Here is a 21,463-nt window from a genome sequence, read left to right on the forward strand (position 1 = left end):
TCCTTGAGTTATTCATGTAGCTTGTTTGCGGATTGAAAGAAGTATGTTTTTTACAGGTGGTTGTCAGAGCTCCATGTTCCATGCCAGATTTCCTTGGATCTGCTGGGCATATTTCTCCTCCTCTGTGGGAACGTGTAACTGTGTTCATGAGGTCTTCCAGAAGTTGTTTCTGCTTACTGACACAAAGCAGAGGAGTAGGCTTACCATCCTTAATCTAACTGATTAGGCCTTGCTGACCAATGTTAAGCTAATGCTCATGACCACCCAACTCTGTACTAACCCTAACAGGGGTGGGGAACTTCCAGTTCTCAAGGGCCACAAACTATTTGGGAGACACATTAATATATATGCACTGTCTTCAGTTTATGCAGATGTATCTCATACATATATTAGGGATATCCTGAAACCCCAACCATTTTGCAGCCCTCAAAGACCCAACCCTGGTTGACAGCATATTATAACCACATGGCACAGGCCAATTAGAAGCCAGTTTTAACAGTAATAGATGACATCACACAACATTTGGTGTAACATCTGCCATCTTTTTGGTTGTGTATCTTTGCTGTTATTTTTCTGTTGATCAAAATTTTGCAAACTAAAAACAGCTTTTTTGAGCAAAGCATTAGCTTATAACATTGCTATAAGCTGATGGGGCAAAGGCTAAAATTCCAGTATAGCTAACTAAGCTTTATTTCCAGGATTAGATAAAATGAGGACCTGCTGTAACTGGGCACTGTATGCTCTTAGTCTTTATAGCGCTTTGAATAAACATACAGTAGAAGAGCAAATATAAGGCACTCCTTGGGCTCTCTTTATAGTAGTACAGTTGTGTATTAAGCATCTCAGCATGACTTCCTGTCATTTCTTCAGAATCCAGCTTCATGGTATAGTGCTATGATAGCAGAGTTATAATAAAGGAGAGGTTTGCATCAAAACATTTGCTCCTCCTTGCATCACAATGGGTAAGCATTTCACCAGCTGTTATCTGATGCAGTCATTGCCTTTCAGTTTTCCCATTTGAAGTAAAAGCCTGCCCCAGTCTTCAGTATTTCAGGCTTGAAATAGGGTGGTGTATATACACTGTGGGGTTTGCTGTTTCATGTTTTGCATGTCGGTCAAAACTAGTGGTGCAATCTGTGGTAGTCTCACTACATATAACAGTGGTCCACAGCACAGCAGCGCACTATGAATGCTTGAGAAGCCTCTTACAGACTTCTTGCTTGGATACCAGGAATTGTAATGCACTACACAATGCTAATTCTTATGTCTGTTTTTACAGCAGTCTTTACTGTTTTCTTTCTCTGTCTTTGTCTTTTGGTCTTCCTTCCTCTGTCTCTTTCTTGCTGTGGGTGCTGTTTAGAATATTTAGACCTGCAGTCAGAGGGTATGTACTGTATGCAATGATTAAAGATTTCAAACCTTCTCAAACATCCATCTGACAGTGTTTCCCTCTGATTAGGTCACTTTCAAGTTACTCTTAAAAATCTCAAATGGCCAAATTTGGAAAACAATTGCAAGAATGTGAGAATTTGCCCATGAAATCAATTGAGAACAATAAACCAATAGTAAGGAAATAGAAAATTGCTAGCCAGCTTATTCTGCCCCCTCACCAGCCCCAGCCTTGAATTGCTGGTGGCAGGTGAGCTCTGCATTGTGATGCTGTGCGTCTACAGGTATAAAGTACACTAACTGGCAGGTGTTGATATTGCTGCAGTTATTTCTTGAGGATGATGCTCAGGTTCCATGTGTTGTCATCCTCTTGCACTTTTGGTTCAGATCTGTGTATGACTGATCTTTGCCCACTAGGTGATAGGGGATAGTATGACCTGGCTGCAGGTGACCCTGCTTCCGACATCTGTCTATTACCGTCTCACTGTCATCCTGTGTTGGGGCAGGGGAGAATGCAGCTTAAACTTGAACAATCTCTTTACACAGGAAAAAAAGGCACAGAGCACACTAGGAGATACCTCAGCAGAGACATGCATGGAACCCAAGCCTCTTCACTTTTAATAAGTGATGTTGAACGGTGTAGAGTCTGTCCACATGCACGCACACCTCATCATGCTTTTATGATTATCTACCACTTAGAGTTGGAAATCTCACAGACAAATCCAGCAGTGAGTAACTTTGAGAAAATGTGGTTACAGTAGTAATGTCATTAAAACCACTGGCCTATATGCACTGCTTCATGCCCAGTCCTGCAGGGAGTCTGCCTTAATGTCACACACCCACACAAATACACACCCAGTCCTGCAAGACCAACCCATATTAGTTTCTCTTCATCCAGTTAGACCAGCCCAGATGCATGGATTTATGCCACCCTACCAACAGATGGAGACCGTGACATCACCCTGTCTAGCCTCGTGTGCTCATCTCATCCTGTCAGGATTTTCTGACTCCAACAGATGGCAGACAGGCATCCCATGCTGTGAGATGAGGCCTGGTTAGCTCAGATGAAGAAGATAGAAATTTGGATGGGCATCTCCAGAGATTAAAGTCTTGTACTTTCTCCCTCGGTTGAGCACAGCCAGTGGATCAGGAGGCTACCCCTCTTCCTCCTCCCTCCCTATTCTTTCTCCTTCTTTAAAAAAAAAAAAAAAAAAAATTAAACAAGTCTTCCTTCACTATCTTTTACTCCCTTCGCTTGAGCCCTGTGGCTGTACCTGATTCCTTCTTGTTAAAGCTAAATAAAAAAAAAAAATGAAGGTAAACAGAACAGTTTGCCATCTGAGGGTGAGTTGAGGTTAATGGGTTTTCTCTGAGGACAACCAGGGTGGTAGTCTTCGCACATGGGTGACATCAGATGGAGCCCCAACATGAAAACGTATGTCAAAGTTTCTAGATCTTTGACTTAGTCACATTGAGCATGCCCTATATCACGCATCCATGCAGGGTCCCTCTTCAATCTCTTTTTCTGCGGAGCTGCAGCATTACAGTTGGTGAGCCTTGTATGGTTTGGGCCATTTTGGCCTATTTTGGAAAGGTTTTTTCCATGTGGGGGTTTTTTTTTTTTTGTGGTTTTGTGTTTTTTGCTGTGTAACAATCAGCACTGGGTCCCTCTCGATCTCCTTTTATCGTGTTAGGGTTTTCAACGTTACTAGGTAAGTTTCCTTTCATGGGGATACCCTGAGGTAGCAGTATGGTCAGTGCTTCCTGGCCATGAATGGCTGTTGTCATTGAGTTTGATCTAGCGTCCCTTTTCTTTTGTCCTGTCATGGCCATTTCTGGGTTTAAGCGATGCCTTTGGTGCCCAAGGACCATGTTCATCATGGACCCCCATGATGATTGTGTCCTATACCTGAGGGCATCGCATAACATCCGGGGTTGCCACATGCATCCAGATGACTCCAAAAGGATATCGGCTTCAACTTGATAAGATGGAGTGCCTCTTTGAAGTCTGAGCCATTGGTATCTGAGGCATCGAGGGACCACGGAGCTGCACAGATGGACACAGAGACAGTGGAGCATCGGTGCTGTCAGCTGAGAAGGGCACCAGAGTCAGACCATTGTGGAGTTTTCTCCAGGCCGAGGACATCTAGTTCCTCACCATCAGCTTTGGCAGTGGCAGTGGCACAGGCACTGGCAGTGTAGAGCATCGAGGGAAGCCGAACAAGCATCGGTCCCTATCGATACTGTACCGGGTACGGGGATGCACCAGTTCATGCTGTGATATCCGCAAAGCAACCCTGCAGCAAGGATAGCCACTACTCCACCAATGCTGGGGGTGCACTATGGACTCCATCTGTCCCAGTGCCAGCCACCAATCCTTCTCTCAGTTCCAAAGAGGATCTGGTCACACCTCTTCCCTCCCAGTCAGTTTTGGCATAGGGCAATGTTCAAGGAGAAGCTTGAGAAGTGTGTGCAGCTGGCTGTCGAGTGGGTAATGTGGAGCGTCGGCACCATCCATCTTGGAGCCACTGCTATAATCCTTACATGCGCTCATTGGCATGTTACCGACCCACCCAGTGTTGGTTACTGGGATGGTGCCGATGCCCATCATGGCACCGCAGCCTCCCCCTTTCAATATGGTGGTCGTGGCCAGTTTCTCGGAGGAGGAAGCTCCCCCTAGGCCGGCCGAGCCACCGAGGGGTGGCATTCCCTGTGATATTTCGCCCCTCCCCGATAAAATATTATGGCTGTTTCACAGCAATATTTTTTTGTCACGGAAAAAACCTGTGATGAAAAAATACACAGAAAAATGAGTAAAAACACACAGTGGCCCACTTCACCCAGGACCACCATCATGTTAAAGGGTCATATGGCCAAAATCCCTCCAAGGGGTCTATGTAGACACCCCCCCCCACCCTCCACTGTCTGAGGTGGCACACCCTTAAGTAAAAAAAAACAAAAAAAAACTAAAATCGCATGGCAACACCCGGCCCCCCTGCCCAAATGCCTCCCTTTTGAAGAAAATAACCCCATCCCAATTCTAATCTGCCCCCCCGTTCCAACTCCCCAAAGGCATCCTACCCCGTCTTCAGACCCTCCTTAAACAATAGTAGTAGTTCCTGGTAGTCTAGTGGTCACGCCTGCCCCCCTTTTCTATGAAATGTCTCTGGCAGTCTAGTGGCCCCACCCCCCCCCATCTCTAGAAGAAATCCCTGATGTCTAGTGGGGCCCGGAACATCTTTCAAATGGCACCAACTGGCCTTTGCCCCCATCACATGGTAGTAGATTTGGAATCTTGAATCTCCCATTTGTATAAATGTGACCTTGGATGCCAATCTTTGGGGCTGGGACATTCATTGTCAAGACCTAGTGGCTCAAGGCACTTGGAATCTGAAAGAAATCAAATGGTCCATCAATCGGTTGGAAACCAGAGCGATAAGGGAAGTATTCCTTCAGTTTGTTCCCATTCTTCAGGGTCAGGCGGTAAGGATCTTGTCAGCCAATGCCACAGTGGTGGCATGTGTGTTTTCCCAAGGGGAGACCAGGTGTCAGTATATGGAAGAAGAGGTAGATCAGGGGTTAGACTGAGCAAAGAATCATGTAAAAGGTTCGTCTGCTGCTCATATAGCGGAAGTAGAGAATTTTACAAGTGAACTTCCTCATTTGCAACAGCGTAGACCTTGGAGAAGCATCTATTTTAGGAGGCATTCTCCCAGATTGTGTTCAGATAGGGAGAACCAGTGGCGGATTTGGTGGTCAGCAGCAACGCATAAGTGGCACAAATTTTTCAGCCAAAGAAAGGTAAGAGGATCATCCAGTTTGGATGGCCCTGATTTAAGATTGGCTGTTTCAGGATCTTTAAGTATTCTATCCGTGGTCTATGGTAGACAGAGTCTTGCAGAAGATTCTCAGGCAATGGGCCAAGCTGTCCCTGGTATGCGGATCTCCTAAGAATACTGAACAGAATCCACTGTTGTTGACTCAGAACAGGGTCCTGCTATTCGAGGGGCCAGTCTCAGTTTTGTCTTACAGATTGGCCCTTATTAGTTCATCTGCCAGAGAAGGGATATTCTCAGAAGGTTGTTAATACCCTATGTGGTACAAGAAAGTTTCCACATCCTTGGTGTAAGTAAGAGTCTGGAAGTTATTTGAAGTTTGGTGCTCAGTTAGGAAGATCTTGGCGAGAGGAGCTTCTGTACCAGCTTCCTTAGAATTCTTCCCTAAGGTGGTTTAGCCCTTTTCATTTTAACTGGATAGTATGCCTCCCTTGCTTTCAAAGGAACTTGAGTGGAGAAGAGTATGCTCGGCTTCATTTAGATGTTAAAGTACTTTTGCGGTATTTATAGATCTCTATTAGTTTCAGAACCTCAGAACATCACTATGTTCTGTTTAGTAGTTCTAGAAAGGGTGAAGCAGCTTCAAAGGCTTTGATAGCTCATATGTAAGCCTCCCCTCATATGTAAGGGGAGGCTTACATATCCAAGGAATTCCTGCTTCCCAAGAAATTTAGGGCATACTCTGCTAGGGCACAGGAGGCTTTGTGGGCAGAACTTAGCCTGGTGTTGCATTTGGAGATTTGCAGAGTGACCTAGTTTTCCTTGCATGTTTTCTTGAAGCCAGGGAAGGAACTTCCTTTGGTTTGATCTTCGAGCCAGGGAAGGAGCTTCCTTTGGTTTGGAAGTCTTGAGAGCAGACTTGGCAGTGTCCCATCCAGTAGAGGGATAGCTTGGGTACACCCCATGCATCTGAACTGATCTGGCCAGATGAAAAGAATGGAGAAGTTAGTTCTTACTTGATGATTTCCTTTCCTTGAGTCCAGCCAGATCAGTCCAGGACCCTTCCTGTTCTGCCAAGTATATTAATCTCCTATTCCCTGTATGTACCCGGATTAGTCCAGACCTTGGGTTGAGCCTCCTGTTCAGCAGATGGAGACAGACTAAAACTGAAAAGGGTATCCTATATCAGGACAGAGCCTACCCTGTAGCCCTTCAGTATTTGTCTGTCTCCAGCAGATGGATCAGCTCACCCTGTAGTTCCCTGATCTTGGCTGGTTAGCGTTTTCCCAGTTTTGGGTAGTTTCTATCTCAGGATCAAGCAAGTACTGCTCTTTTGTTCAGTTTAAAAAAAAAAAAAAAAAAAAAAAAGAATAGGCAATTGGCTTGGGGGTTTCAGCAGCTCCCGATTCAGAGCTGCTCAGCGCTGACGATCCGAATTTTTTAGGTTCCCCCCCCCCCCCCCATTTGAGTCCCGTGAGTCCTCAGGATGTGGTCCCTGACACCCCCCACCACCCCCCCCCCCCCCCCGGCAAGTCTAGGCCACGTTTTTCTTCAGAATTTGTGCTTCTCATGCACAAATTCTATCTGGCCAGCTTGCAGGAGGGGATCCTTCACCTGGTCCTCCGCCAGCCAAACTTCCACGGATGGCCCCCCCACACACTCTCCCCTGCGCCTCCAGAAGCGCAGGGGTCCGGGTGTGTGTGGTCCCGGGGGCCCCCCCCTCTCCCGGACCCTCCAGCACCCCCGGAGACCTCAGACCCAGATCAGGGTCTAGACCTAGCGGAGACACTCCCTCCTCTGGACAGGGATGACCCGAGGGTTCTCTGTCTATTTCAGAAGGAAGAATTGGAGCTCATCATTCCTTTTGTCCTTCAGGAGTTAGGGATTGAGGGGCCCCCGGCGGATTCCCTTACTGCCGCGCTACCTAAGCATATGGACCCGGTCCTGGCAGGGCTTAGGGCTCCAGCTTGTGCTTTTCCTTTTCACCCTATGCACAAATTGCTACGCCTCCAGGAATGGGAAGCTCCTGAGGCAGGGCTCCGCGTCGGGAGAGCCATGGACAAACTTTATCCGCTCCTGGAGGACTGCTTGGAAATGCTGAAAATTCCCACGGTGGATTCTTCAGTCCTCCGCTGTGACCAAGCACTGCCACTAGTCCGGTGGTGAGTGCTACAGCCTTGAAGGACGTGCAGGATCGCAAGCTCAAATACTACCTTAAGCGTATCTTCGAGGTGCTTGCCTTGGGAGTCAGGGCGACTATCTGCAGCAGTCTCATGCAGCGGGCAGGCCTTAAGTGGGTTCAGCAATTATTCGGCACCCAGGACCTCCCGCCCGCAGAGGCGGAGCAGGCTGAACGGTTGGAAGGTGTTATAGTGTATGGGGCAGATGCTCTGTACGATTTTCTCCACGTTCAGGCAAAACTGATGGCCTCGGCAGTTTCCGCCAGGCGGCTCCTCTGATTACGCAATTGGTCAGCGGGCCCATTGTCCAAGGCGCGGTTGGGCACTCTGCCGTTTAAAGGTAAGTTGCTTTTTGGCGAGGACCTTGAGCAGCTTATTAATTCCTTGGGTGAGAACAAGGTTCATAAGCTGCCTGAGGACCGACCAAAACAATCCCGAGCATTTGTGCCTTCCCGTTCCCGGTTTCGGGGTCAACGTAGTTATGCGACTCGAGGGCGAGGTGCTTCTTCTAGGGGTTACCCTTCCAGGTCTCAATCTTGGTCTCAGCCTTTTCGAGGTCGCCGGCCCTTCCGCGAGGGGGCCTCTAAGCGTACCACCCCGAAGCCCACTTCCCAATGAGATTCGGTCAACCCATTTCTCTGTCCCCAACCTTAGGGGGTCATCTCTCCCTATTTTTCGAGGAATGGGTCAAGATCATGTCGGACCAGTGGGTCCTAGAGATCATCCGAAACTGTTATGCTTTAGAATTTTCTCGATCTGCCAGACCCCTCTATGTTGTCTCTCCTTGCAGACGTCTGAAGCGGGATGCGGTGGCCCAAACCCTTACCAGGCTCCAGCAGCTGGGCGCCATTGTTCCAGTTCCAGCGGAAGAGCTTGGCGCCGGCCAGTATTCCATCTACTTCATAGTACCAAAGAAGGAAGATTCCTTTCGCCCGATCTTGGACCTCAAAAGTGTCAACAGGGCCCTCAAGGTGCCCCATTTTCAGATGGAGACCCTGAGGGCGGTCTTAGCAGCTGTTCATCCGGTGAATACCTGGCCTCTCTCGACCTAACGGAGGCGTACTTACACATCCTGATTCACCCCGAACACCAGAAGTACCTTCGTTTCCACGTTCTGGGCCAGCATTTTCAGTTCCGGGCGCTGCCCTTCGGTCTCGCCACCGCGCCGCGCGCATTTACCAAGGTCATGGTGGTGGTAGCGGCTGCTCTACGCCGGTAAGGAATCTTGGTCCATCCTTACATGGGTGACTGGCTCGTGAGGGCCAAATCGGAGATTCTCTGCTGGCAGGCGGTCGACCAGGTCCTTGCTCTTCTTACCTCCCCTAGGGTGGATAGTCAACTTCTCCTAAAGCCATTTACAGCCTTCCCAGGGGTTGGAATTTCTGGGGGCACGCTTTGATGCTCGGCAAGGTGTTTCTGCCCCATGCTCGGGCATTCAAGCTTATCGAGCAGGTGGGCAACCTTATCTTGCTCCTGCTCCCGACGGTATGGGACTGCCTCCAGGTCCTGGGGACTATGGCCTCCACCATCGACCTGGTCCCCTGGGCTTTTGCGCATATGCGACCATTAGAGAGCTTTGCTATCCCGCTGGCAACTGGTTTCGGAACAGTTTCAAATGGGGCTTCCGCTTTCAGCTTTTACCGTCTCCGCCGACATACAGTGGTGGCTCTCGCTTCCACATCTTCTGAGGGGAATGCCTCTTCAGACTCCACAGTGGATCATCGTCACTACGGATGCCAGTCTTTCCGGCTGGGGTGCAATCTGCCAGTCCCTGACCACGCAGGGATATTGGTCCCCAGTCCAATCCCACTGGCACATCAATCGGCTGGAAGCCCGGGTGTTTTGCCTGGCCCTACAGGAGTTTCTACCTCTGCTCCGAGGCAAGGCGGTGAGGGTCCTCTCCGACAGCTCCACTACGGTAGCTTATATCAACAGACAGGGGGGCACGCGGAGTCGCTTAGTGGCCTTGGAAGCCAGCCAGCTTCTTGCCTGGGCGGAGCGTCACCTGGATTGCCTGGTGGCCTCCCACATAGCGGGCAAGGAGAATGTGCAAGCTGATTTCCTCAGTCGCCAGCGTCTCAATCCAGGAGAGTGGGAGCTCTCGGACGAGGCCATGGAATTGATCATCAGCAGGTGGGGTCCCCTGCACCTGGATTTCATGGCGACTTTGAGCAACTCCAAAGCCCAACAGGTTCTTCAGCCATTGGAGGGAGCACTGTTCTGAGGGAGTGGATGCCTTCGATCTCCCTTGGCCCTCGGATGTCCTCCTCTACGTGTTTCCTCCGTGGCTTCTCGTGGGAAAAGTTCTGCAACGAATAAAACTTCACGAGGGGCCAGTCATCCTGGTAGCATCTGAATGGCCCCGCAGACCGTGGTTTGCGGATCTGGTCAACCTGGCGTCAGACGGGCCTCTTCGTCTCGGCCATCTGCCTCATCTGTTTCGGCAGGGTCCCGTATTTTTCGACCAGGCGGATTGCTTCTGTCTAGCAGCCTGGCTTTTGAACGGAGATGTCTGAGGCGTAAGGGCTATAAGGAAGAGGTGATTACCACGCTCCTCCGGGCGCGAAAGCCATCTATGGTAACCCACACGGACCAACACCCCACGGTTGCATCCTCTTTCCGCCGCACAAAGGAACTGTTTTTCTGCTAATTGCGCTCTCATATAACTTGCCTAATCGACTCCACTGTGTAAATTGTATATAATTCTTACTATGTAAGCAATTACTCTCTGCTTACATGCACTGCTCTCCAGTTAGAAATTGTTAATCTATCCCTTTTTTTCTAACAGCCTTGTTCCACATTCCCTGTTGTAATGTAACTTTCGCTTTCAGTGTTAACTGGTTTACCCCCTAGTTTATTGTAAACCGATATGATAAGACCTGGTCTTGAGCATCGGTATATTAAAAGAATTTAAATAAATAAATACTACTTTGGCTTATGTTCGCGTTTGGAAAGTCTTTGAGAATGTTTGTTCGGAATCGGGTGTCTCGGCGCGTTTGGCACCGGTTCCCGTGGTTCTTTCTTTTCTTCAGACTGGCCTATCCAAGGGACTGTCCTTCAATTCGTTGCGCGTCCAAGTGTCCACTCTCGGTTCTCTTCTAGGTCGAGTAGAAGGGCACACCTTGGCGTCTCATCTAGACATGGTTCGGTTCTTGAAGGGCGTCAAACATTTGAGACTGCCCATCTGTTCCACATGTCCATCCTGGAATCTCAATTTAGTCCTCTGGGCTCTCTGTGTGGCTCCATTCGAACCTCTCTGTCGAGCTACTCTAAAGGATCTTATGCTTAAAGCGGTTTTCTTAGTTTCTATTTGTTCCGCTCGACGGATTTCGGAGATTCAAGCGCTGTCCTGTTGGGAGCCCTTTCTGCGTTTTTCTGATGCAGGAGTTTCTCTCAAGACAGTCCCTTCCTTTTTACCGAAGGTCGTTTCTTCCTTCCATGTTAATCAGTCAGTGGAGCTTCCTGCTTTCTCTTCGGTGGACGGCGCGGGTCCCTCTGGGAGCGATCTGCGCCGGATTGATATGAAACACATGTTAATCCGCTACCTTTAGGTCACCAATGAGTTTCAACTTTGCAATCATCTTTTTGTCCTCTTCCAAGACTACTATTGCTTGGTTGAAGGAAGCCATTTCCTCGGCATATCTTTGCCAGGGCCGGACAGTTTCTGAGTGCTTGAAGGCTCACTCTTTGCGTTCTCAGGCTACTTCGTGGGCGGAGAATCTCTGTCTCTCCGCAAGAAATCTGCAGGGCCGCTACATGGTCTTCCCTGCATACCTTTGCTTGGCATTACCATCTATTTGTGCACGCCCCAGTTTTTGGTTCTTTTGGGCGGCAGGTGCTTCAAGCGGGACTATCTTGGTCCCACCCAGTTTAGGGAAGCTTTGGTACATCCCAAGGTCTGACCTGATCTGGGTATATACAGGAAAGGAAAATTAGTTCTTACCTGTTAATTTTCATTCCTGTAGTACCACGGATCAGTCCAGACACCCTTCCCTGGTTCCTTTCCTTTCTGCCGTCCGCTCGAAGCTCTTCTTCCAAGTCTATGGATGAATGTCACCTATCATTATCTTACGGACACTGGAAGCATCTGTGTTGATGACCAAGGATATGCAAGAGCGCTATTCTACAGAGTCCATGCCTTGTTAATTGTTTCGATTGTTACTCTTTTGAGTATTGTTTACTTGCTTGATCTCATTCCTGGGTTATATTAGTTCTTTTCTGCTTTGACAATGGTTATACTGAAGGGCTGCAGGGTAGGCTCTGTCCTGATATATAGGATACCCTTTTCAGTTTTAGTCTGTCTCCATCTGCTGGACAGGAGGCTCAACCCAAGGCCTGGCTGATCCGTGGTACTACAGGAACGAAAATTAACAGGTAAGAACTAATTTTCCTATTCATTTTCAGAATAACTGCTTGTATTTCCTGGTCAGCACAACAGATATTAAGGTAATAAACCTTATCAAGAAATGTAGGATATTTAGGATTGTTTTCCATTTGTTCTCCCTTAGAAGCATTCTGGTTTTTACATAGGGAGTGATCAAAAGATTGTGTATTTAAAAGTTTATCTTAGCTTGTTACTTAGAATACTGGCAGGCCGAGTTCAGACAGGGAGCCTAAATAGTGGATGACGTCAGCAAGCCTTGTAGTCTCCGTCCTCATCTGCTGGTTGTAGGCATAAATCCATGCATCTGGACTGCTCTGGCTGGACTCAAAGGAAATTATCAGGTAAGAATGAATTTCTCCGCTTTACAGCATCTCCAATAGTGCTTGTTCTCCTGCTTTTTCCCCTGCTGTAGTAATTGCCTCTTTCTAGTCTTTTGTAGGTGGTGGTGTTACACTGTCAGTGGATCTTTGGGACTGTCATTTGGGGTGGGATAGTGCATATGTGTTTGTTGCTGAACTGTCTGCATGAGCTATGGGTTCTCTCTCCTTTTCATTCCCAGCATGTGATACAAGCCTGGATAGAAGCTGATAGCCTGCTCAGTCTTAGCTGCAATTCTCACTTCAGCAGTAGGCATGGGTGCAAGGGAAAGGGTTGTATGCAAATTTCAGAGGTATTACACCCCACATTATAATACACCTTCAACATAAGCAGTGCTTATTAAGTGAGGACGAAGGGACAGAAAACGAGCTTGGTAAATCCTTGCTTTCTTTGTTTTCCTTACCCTGTAGGTAAGTATCATCTGTAATGCCTCCCCCACCAATGACTGTGCAGATTTACCTTTCTGGTTGCCTGTGAGTGGCTGCTCAGGTCTATATTCTGTTGAATAAAATTGTGATGATTGCCATTAACTGAAAAAATATCATCTGAAAGCCGCCTAGCAGATGTTACAGGCAACAAAAATCTTTGATTATTGTAGTTATTATTTAATGGTGTTTAACCTATTATGTCCCAGTGTCCTATTTAGAGGACAGCCTCTTAAAAAAATTTGGAACATAATGGGTTAAATACTTCCTTTCTGCATTCAGTCAAAGTGGTTCACAGATGTTATGTACTAACAAGAACATTGAATAAAATCACAAAAATCAAAATACTAAAGAATTGGTAACTGTAGCCAGCAATACGTAATTAAAACAGTAACTGTAATTCATCCCCAGCTAAACGACATAGTGACTACTCTCCCACCCATTACATCAATCTGACATCTAGGAAAGCAAATAACAAGGTCAATAAAATCTACTATATAACAGTATTAATATGACCAGGTCTTGAGAGTTGAAAACCTAGTAAGGTCTCTGCCAGCAGAATCTCCAAAGTTGACGAGTTCCACAATTGCAAAACAATCCTAGAGCAAATCACTATTAGATAATTTTCATCACCACAGGTCCCAAGAAGAAAAAGGCATGCCTGCTGCCCCACTTTTAATACACCTGTTAGTTATTGATCCATCTCACATTCTGCAAACCTGCCTCATTCTAGGAACAGGTTATACACTTATTCTGCATTTAGCATGCCTGTCCTATGCTTGTTAGAACCATAACCCCCTACATACCATTGTTAAAAAAATGTCCTGCCAACTTATAAAATGTCCTGTATGTACTTAACTTAATGCACAGTCCCAAAGGGGGCAGCCCTATCAGGCCTTAGCACTGCTATCCAGTAGAGCTGAATGGGGACAGATGTGATGCATTCAATCCCAGAGAGAGGGAACGATGGCTGCAGTTACTGTGACAGTCTCTACCAGCTGAAAAGAGAGGTGCTGAGGAATTATCTTGTTAGAGAGATCCCTCCAACTTGGCAGAGGTTCCCAGTGCTTCTGGTACGTTGTCTGAGGCGGGGGCTTAATGGGAAATAAAGTAGGTTGGGTTGTGGAGGAGAAAGAGAAAGAAGTGCCCCACATGTTGAACCCTCAGTGCAGTGTTCCTACATGTAGCACCGCTCTCTTCCATGCCTTTTCCTATTAGCAGCAGGTTCTTTGGAGTCCACGTGAATAACGTTCATAATAAGCCTGAATTGTATCATTTCTGGCAGACGTTAGCCCCAGATCCAGATGGCCTGCTTCTCTTTGCAGCATTTTAAAATACAAAATTGGAGGCGAGAGGGGTGAATTAAAAAAGAAAAATGACATGGTGCATAATGAATATTGCATTAATGGACCAGATTATGGAATAGTAGGCTTCCTGGGCAATGCTTTTTAAAAATAAATATGCCGGGGAAACACCTTGTTTTATGAGTGCTGATGGGATGTCGGGCGAGCAGAATTTGTAGCCAGTTTCCCATCTATGCCACGTACAAACATGAGGCTGTAGCATCGATCAGTTGTGTCTGTGTGTTACATATATATCCTCTGCCTTGAAACAGCCCTGCATGTAAGTCTGCTCCTGTGAGGCTTATGCACGCAAATAGTTCTAGGATTAAAACAATCCAGATGGCACCTGGGAATTCCTTGGGGCTCCCACTACAGCAGTGATCCCTGACCTCCAACAAGCAGTGCTGAAGATGCCTCTCTGGTCCATAGACTGGCAAGGTTCTTGCAATTTCCAAAAATGCAGTCCAAGTGAGAGGGGATCTTTGAATGGAGGACTATAAAGAAGGAAATATAGAAAAATACACACGATGCATCCCATTTCCTCTTACCTCCAGCCTGCTTCTCTTTAGTCATCACCATGGAAGTGATTAGGGTGATGAGATGTTCTGAACATGATGAAAATTACTCATGCCCAGAGTTCAGTGACCTGAGACAAAAGTAAAGGTGGCTGACAGGTTAGGGATGGTAAGGGAAAGACATGCCTATTTCTAGTGGGTTATTCCTTCAGCATAAAAACCAACTTTAAAATTGGTGCTTCTATTGTGGGTTCCAGCTGGCTATCTGAGCCTATTCAAAGTTGCAGCAGATTGACTGAGACAGGTAATCAATTTCTTATATTTTTGTTCAAAAGTATAGAACAGTTTTTTAATGGAGAATGATGTAAATTGACATTGCTTTAGTACGTGCAGCTGACATGGCATTCTGCTATAACAGAATTTTTGAACTTGTACAGTTACTAATACAAATTTTGCTAGCCTGGTGAGCAGAAAACATTAAGCATGGCTGTCATTGCATCACTGATTGTATTTGTCTGTGATTACCTGGATTATATCTATCAGCAACCTGGTAGGGAGCAGCTCATCAGGGGAGTCTGTGATTTGGTGTTTCATCTACTCCAGTGTTGTGCATCCTGCATATGATGTTTTGAACCATCATGGGTGAATTGTCCAACAATAAGTATCCTACCAGAGCTATAGTGCTTTGTAAAAGTCTTCACACCCTTGTACATTTTTCACTATCTGCTGCCTAAAAAACGCAAATCAGAATACATTGAAGTAGTAGTTTATTTAATTGATCTACACAACATACTCTACACTTTAGTTGTGAAAAAACAATTATAGAAATATTCCAAAAGTACGTGAGAATAAAAAAACAAAGTCTTGGTTACGTAAATCTTCAGAACCTTTGCCATAGCAAACCCAAATTCACTTCGGTTCAAAAAATTGCCTTAATGCTCAATCACAGTTATTGAGCTGATTTGAGTACTCCTGGATAAAGAATCGACCTGTTTTCTGTTGTATGAAGTGAATATGAAGAAAAGGTCAAAACATGCTGAACAAGTAGCTGCCAAAAGAATTCCGAGATAATGTTATTCAAAGATAGGCTGAGGGAAAGGCTATAAGAAAAATTTCAGTGTCCTTTGGAGCACTATCAGGTCCATCATTGTAAAGTAGAAATAGTTTGAGGCCATCAAGACACTGCCGCGATCAGGTTGTCCCTCTAAAATCAGTGGTCATTGATTAAGGAAACTGCTGCTGAGGCTGGGTAAAACGTTGACTTTAATAATTTAAAGATTATTCCACAAACATGGCTCATAGGGGAGGGTGGCAAGAAGGAAGCCACTGCTGAAGAAAAGCCATATGTGCCTCTCAGCAAAGAAACACTTAGGGGACACCGCCCACATGTGGAAGAAGGATTTGTGGTCTAATGAGATCAAGGTGGACATTTTTGGACTCCATTCTAAGTGATATGCGTGGCAAAAAAACAAACGCAGCACATCACCCTACTTAATACCATACCTACAGTAAAAGCATGGTGGCAGCATTATGTGGTGGGGATGCTTTGCAGCAGCAGGGGTAAGGGAGACTTGTGAAGATCGAGGGAAGGTTGGTTGGAGAAAAGTATAGGCAGATCCTGGAGGACAATGTGTTCCAATCTGCCATAAACTTGGCATTGAGGAGAAGTTTCATCTTTCAGCAGGACAATGATTCTGCTCTCTAAGCAAAAGCAACAGTGTGAGTGGCTAAACAAGAAGAAAGTTAATGCCCTGGAATGGCCCTCTCAAATCTGAGACCTGAATCTAGTAGAAAATCTGTGGCAAGGCTTGAAGTTGATGATCCCCAGCCAACTTGAAAGAGCTTGAGCTCTTCTGCTAAGAAGAATGGGCAAAAAAGGTACCATCCTGCGGTGCAAAATTAGTAGAGACACATCCTAAATGACTCATGGCGATGATTGCTGAAAAAGAGGCTTTCACTGAGTATTGAATCAAGGGGTGTGAAAATGTATACAATTAAGATTTTTAATTTTTTTTATATTAATTACTTTTGGAATATTTCTGTAATTGTTCTTGTATGATGAAAGTATAAATATGTTGAGTAGATCCCTGGTTGGTACATTTATCTTAAGGTCTCTCTTCTTTTTACTCATCTGACTCCTGGTTAGGATCCTATCCCCAATCCTTTCCCCCACTGTTTGGCTAGCACATACCTCATTTGCTTTCCATTCAGTTAAATAGGAGACTGTGTTCTCCATTATAGGTAATGCAGGTTTCTGTTAGTTCTTGTAGGGTCTCACAGTGGTGATATTTCCTGTGGTCACCAGTGTAACCTTCAGTGCTGTTTCTCAGCTTATTTTTCACAGAGTACTTGTGTTTTCTTTATATAATGGCATGAAGGTTGCAGTTTGACAGAATTTTCAATGTTTCTGTATTTGTGAAATGGGAGGCCCGGCATTCCTTTCTTCATCTTTTACTCCTCTGCCATTTTGGCATATGTCATTTTAGTTTCTGCTCTCCCACAGTGATGCAGACTGCCTAGTAATCGACAAGCTAACCATCACAGACATGACGCCGGCAAAATCAGCCAAAACTCTGAACAAGTCAGAGGAGTCCCAGAGCGCTGCAATCAGGGATACCACTGCTACAGACACCAGCGTGAAAAGCAAGAGGTAAGAAGCTGCTTGATGTTCTGGGCTCTGGGATTCTACATTTCCCCAGTTGGTTCACTGCACGGTGCCTTCTAAAAGTCTTCATATCCTTGTACATTTTTCACATTCTGCTGTCTAAAAAATATAAATCAAAATGCTTTAAAAAAAAAAGGAGTTTGTTTCACCAACTTATATGATTAACCATAACTTCAAACAAGTATATATGAAATTTTTTAAAAACAATTGTCGAAAAAGGAAAGTGAAAAACCAGTATGTTCATATGCTTCTAAATCTCCCGATTGCTAGTATCATGGCATGTCCTCTAGTCCTAGTGTTATTTACCTGTTGCACCCCACTCATGATTTTATAAATTTCAATGAATATCCTCTTTGTCGTCTCTCTTCCAAGATAAAGATCCCTAATCCTGTTTAGTCTTTTTCCATAATGGAGCTGTTATACCCCCTATATTATTTTTATCACCCTTCCCTGTATCTTTTCTATGTCCACTATGTCTTTTTTTTCAAAGATGGGGCAACTAGAACTACACACACTACTCGGGGTGCAGTCACACCATGGATCTAGACAACTTTGTTCTCTATTCCTTTCCAATGGTTACATGGAATAGACTTAGTTGTTTTTTTAATTCTTTATTTATTACTTTTTCAAAATGTTTACAATAAACAAAACATTTAAGAAATCTCATAATGACTGAGTCCTTAATAAGAAACAGGAAAAATATTGTTTTCAACCTAACATTTAGCATACAATTCAGTCATTATTATACTTAAGGAAATTCAAGTGAGTCTCAAGATATTTGAACGGATATAGAAAAAACATTAGTCAAGGAAAAATGCATTGTCAATACTCTACTAATCATATAAGCCGATCATTTTCCTGCTAGGAGATCCCTAAGACCTACTGGCTCTGTGAATGTGTAGGTATTCCCCTCTAACTTAACAGTACACTTGCATGGATATTTTAAAATAAAATATCCACCTTTATCTATTACTTCTTTCCTATAAGATAGAAATTTCTTTCTGCGTAATTGAGTCGTCTTAACTAGATCTGGAAAGATCCATACTCTTTCCCCATAGAAAGTACTTGATCGATTTCGAAAAAAGGATTTCAAAACGTTTTCCTTATCGGTTGCAAAAGCAAACTGGATTAATAATGTTCCTCGTTCTTTAACAACCAAGTCTTGTTGAGACTTTTGCAGTAAATCAGATAAGTTTATAGAACTATTTTGAACTACCTCTAATTCTAATTTTTCCTTTTCTTTAGCGCTCTCTACAAGTTGTTCTTCTCTTAACACTTTCTTCATGATCCCCAAATAAAAAGCTTTCACTATCACTGGTAAACATTTCTCTGGTATTTTTAATATCTGCAACATATATTCCCTAAATAATTCCACCGAGTCTATTTTATTTAAAATTGGAAAGTTATTTACCCTTAAATTTAGGGATCTTATAGAGTTTTCAAGAATTTCTAATCTCTTATTTATATTTCCTTCTGCTGTAACCTGATAGCTCTGAACTTTTTCAATCTGAGAAACACGTGTAGTCAGTGTGTTAATTTCTTTATTTTGTTTCTCCAGTTCGAGGGTATTTTGTACTGCCGAATAAGTTGTTTTCAAAACTGCACCAGTTAATTTATTAATTGAGTCATCTAATTTCACTAAATAGTTCCACAAACTTTCTAACGTTATATTTACTGGTTTTTTAATTTGAGAATCCGTTTTTATTAACACTTCAATACTATCCTGTTTTTCTACTGATGGTAAAAAAGACTTAGTTTTTGGGTACTTGCCAGGTTCTTATGGCCTGGATTGGCCACTGTTGGAAACAGGATGCTGGGCTTGATGGACCCTTGGTCTGACCCAGTATGGCATTTTCTTATGTTCTTAAATAATTCCTAACATTCTGTTTGCCTTTTTGACTGTTGCTGAGCACAGAACCAACGATTTCAAGGTATTGTCCACAAAGACTCCAATGTCCTTTTCCTCGGTGGTGACTCCTAACCGAGAGCACAATATTGTGTACCTGTAGTTGGGGTTGTTAATCCCTCTGTGTCATTACTTTGCATCTGTCCATGTTTAATTGCAGCTGCCATTTAGAAACAGTCTCCTAGTCTCACAAGGTCCTTCTGTAGCTCTTCACAATCTGCTGCTGTTTTAATGACCTGAAACAATTTTGTGTCATCTGAAAATGTGGTCACTTCACTCATTGTTCCTTTCTCCACATCATTTATAAATATGCTAAATAACACAGGTCCCAATTCAGACCTTTGGGGCACTCCCCTAATGACCTTTCTCCATTTGGAAAATGGACCATTTAATCTTACCCTGTTTCCTGTCTTATCTGGTTACCAATCCACAACCTGTGATCAGGTTGCTGCCAGCAGGCTACAACTCCCTAGGAAACAATGTCAGTGCTGGCACAGCTTGATGGAGGCAGAGTACTGTCTAGTTAAAGACACATTGACGTAAACAGCTGGTTGCTTAGATTTCTAGTTCTCTAGATTATTATGAAGCTTAATAGTAAGGCAGGGTAAGGGATGGAGTGTGAGGGTTGGAGATCTGGGTGTTGGACTGTGGATGGAATCTTCTGTGGTTATCGATCTAGGATAGTGGAGAACCTGTGAGGAAACAAAGCTGATTGGTAAAGCAGTGAAGTCCTATAAGGGGTCAAGCTTTTACAGCTGCAGTAGACAGATAAATGAACAGACCGGATTGGCCAATTGCTCTTTTTCAGCCAATAGTTACTATTTTCTGTTCAGTACCATCTATAAAAAGCTTTTGCATTTTATCATCGCTGCTCCTGTCACTTGGAGAAGAAGGGGGAGCCCTTTGATGCAGCAGAGTCATGAGCAGGCACCTGCCTGTCTGTTTCAATTCATCCCTTTGGCTGATCTGTTTGGGGGAGTCCTCATCTATGGGCTAAAGGAGATCTCAAGTGAAGGGGGGAGCAGTCTGCTTTCCTTCCCCTGTCAGAGCCTCCAAAGGTTCTTCACTGAGAGTTGAAGCATCTTATGATCCGGTAACAAAATGCTTCATACCACCCACCAGCTTTGAAGACTCCTCAACTGGAAATGCTTGTGCGTTCCCCATTTCTGTTTCACTGTAGCAGGATACAGCCAGCAAAGAAGGGGGGAAAAACACAGTGGAATACTCTGAGTGTATTCAGCATGTGTTAAGCGCCAAATACGTTTAAGGCACTTCTCCACTGACACAAGGATACCACACCAAAATTTTGTAGAAACAAATATCAATTTTCTATTGCATATCAATAAGCAATACAGTTCTCACAGGACAAGCAGGATGGTAGTCCTCACATATGGGTGACATCACAGGATGGAGCCCAATCACGAAACACTTTTGTCAAAGTTTCCAGAACTTTGACTGGCCCCTACTGGGCATGCCCAGCATGGCACTAACCCTGCAGCCAGCAGGGGTCCCCCTTCAGTCTTCTTTTTTTCCGCGCAGCAGTAGCCTCATGGTAAAGGAGCTCTGCAGAGATTCCGGACAGGAATTTTCCTCACAGAATTGCTAAAAGTTACTTTGCCCCACAGGTTTCCCTTCTTTAACTTTTTTCAGACCGCGGTACTCCGGTAAGGTTTTACCCATTTTCCGTCGATTACCATCGAGTTTCGCCCTCGCGGCATAATGGCCGTCGACCGTACCGCGGCTCGAATTTTTGCCATGGCGTCGGGATTCCGTCTGTGCCCGGACTGTAATCAGAGGACTGCAAACAGCTCCTCAACCAGGTCCTGCTTCAGGTTTTTGACTTCCACCTAGAGAGCAGCAGCCAGCCACCATTGCCTCACATACCAGTGGGAGGCTGACTGTGCCATTTCAACAACATATGGCACTCAATTACCTCAAACCAATGGGTACTGGCGATAATTGCCCAAGGTTACCATCTGAATTTTCTCTCCTTGCCACCGGAGAACATCCGATCACTCCATCCTTCTGGATCAGAAGGCCTCTCTCCTTCTCCAATCCAAGGCAATAGAACCCGTGCCCTATTCTCAGCACGGCCTACGGTTCTATTCCCGGTACTTTCTAATCCCCAAAACGTCGGGAGGCGTTCATCCTATTCTGGACCTAAGGGCCCTCAATAAGTTCCTCCAGCGGGAGAATTTCAAGATGGTAACCGTAGGCTCGCTTCTTCCTCTCCTACAAAGAGGAGACTGGCTCTGCTCTCTAGACCTCAGGATACATACACTCATATTGCGATAACTCCATCTCATCGCAAATACTTAAGATTTCTAGTAGGCCCAAAGCACTATCAGTATCGAGTACTTCCATTCGGCCTAGCCTCTGTGCCACGAGTCTTCACGAAATGCCTCGTACTGGTTGCAGCCTTCCTAAGAACTCAGGATGTTCACGTCTACCCCTATCTAGACGTTTGGTTAGTCAGGGCTTCCACTCAGCAAGCTGCTCTGT

At 45.1% G+C, this 21,463-nt stretch overlaps 1 protein-coding gene across 5 annotated transcripts in view; it reads left to right on the plus strand.

Annotated features, from left to right (window-relative positions):
* Positions 1-21,463, plus strand: part of PPP6R2 (protein phosphatase 6 regulatory subunit 2) — a 399,948-nt gene that overhangs the window by 351,668 nt on the left and 26,817 nt on the right. For 4 of the 5 annotated variants that reach the window (XM_029615590.1, XM_029615589.1, XM_029615592.1 and 1 more), the window contains exons 23-24: positions 1,361-1,384; positions 16,894-17,040. In XM_029615590.1, the coding sequence (XP_029471450.1) occupies positions 1,361-1,384; positions 16,894-17,040 (171 nt within the window). The remainder of the gene's footprint in view (positions 1-1,360; positions 1,385-16,893; positions 17,041-21,463) is intronic. The other variant, XM_029615591.1, reaches the window with a different exon arrangement.

The sequence above is a fragment of the Rhinatrema bivittatum genome, chromosome 9 (assembly GCF_901001135.1).
Source record: "Rhinatrema bivittatum chromosome 9, aRhiBiv1.1, whole genome shotgun sequence".
NCBI lineage: Eukaryota > Metazoa > Chordata > Amphibia > Gymnophiona > Rhinatrematidae > Rhinatrema > Rhinatrema bivittatum.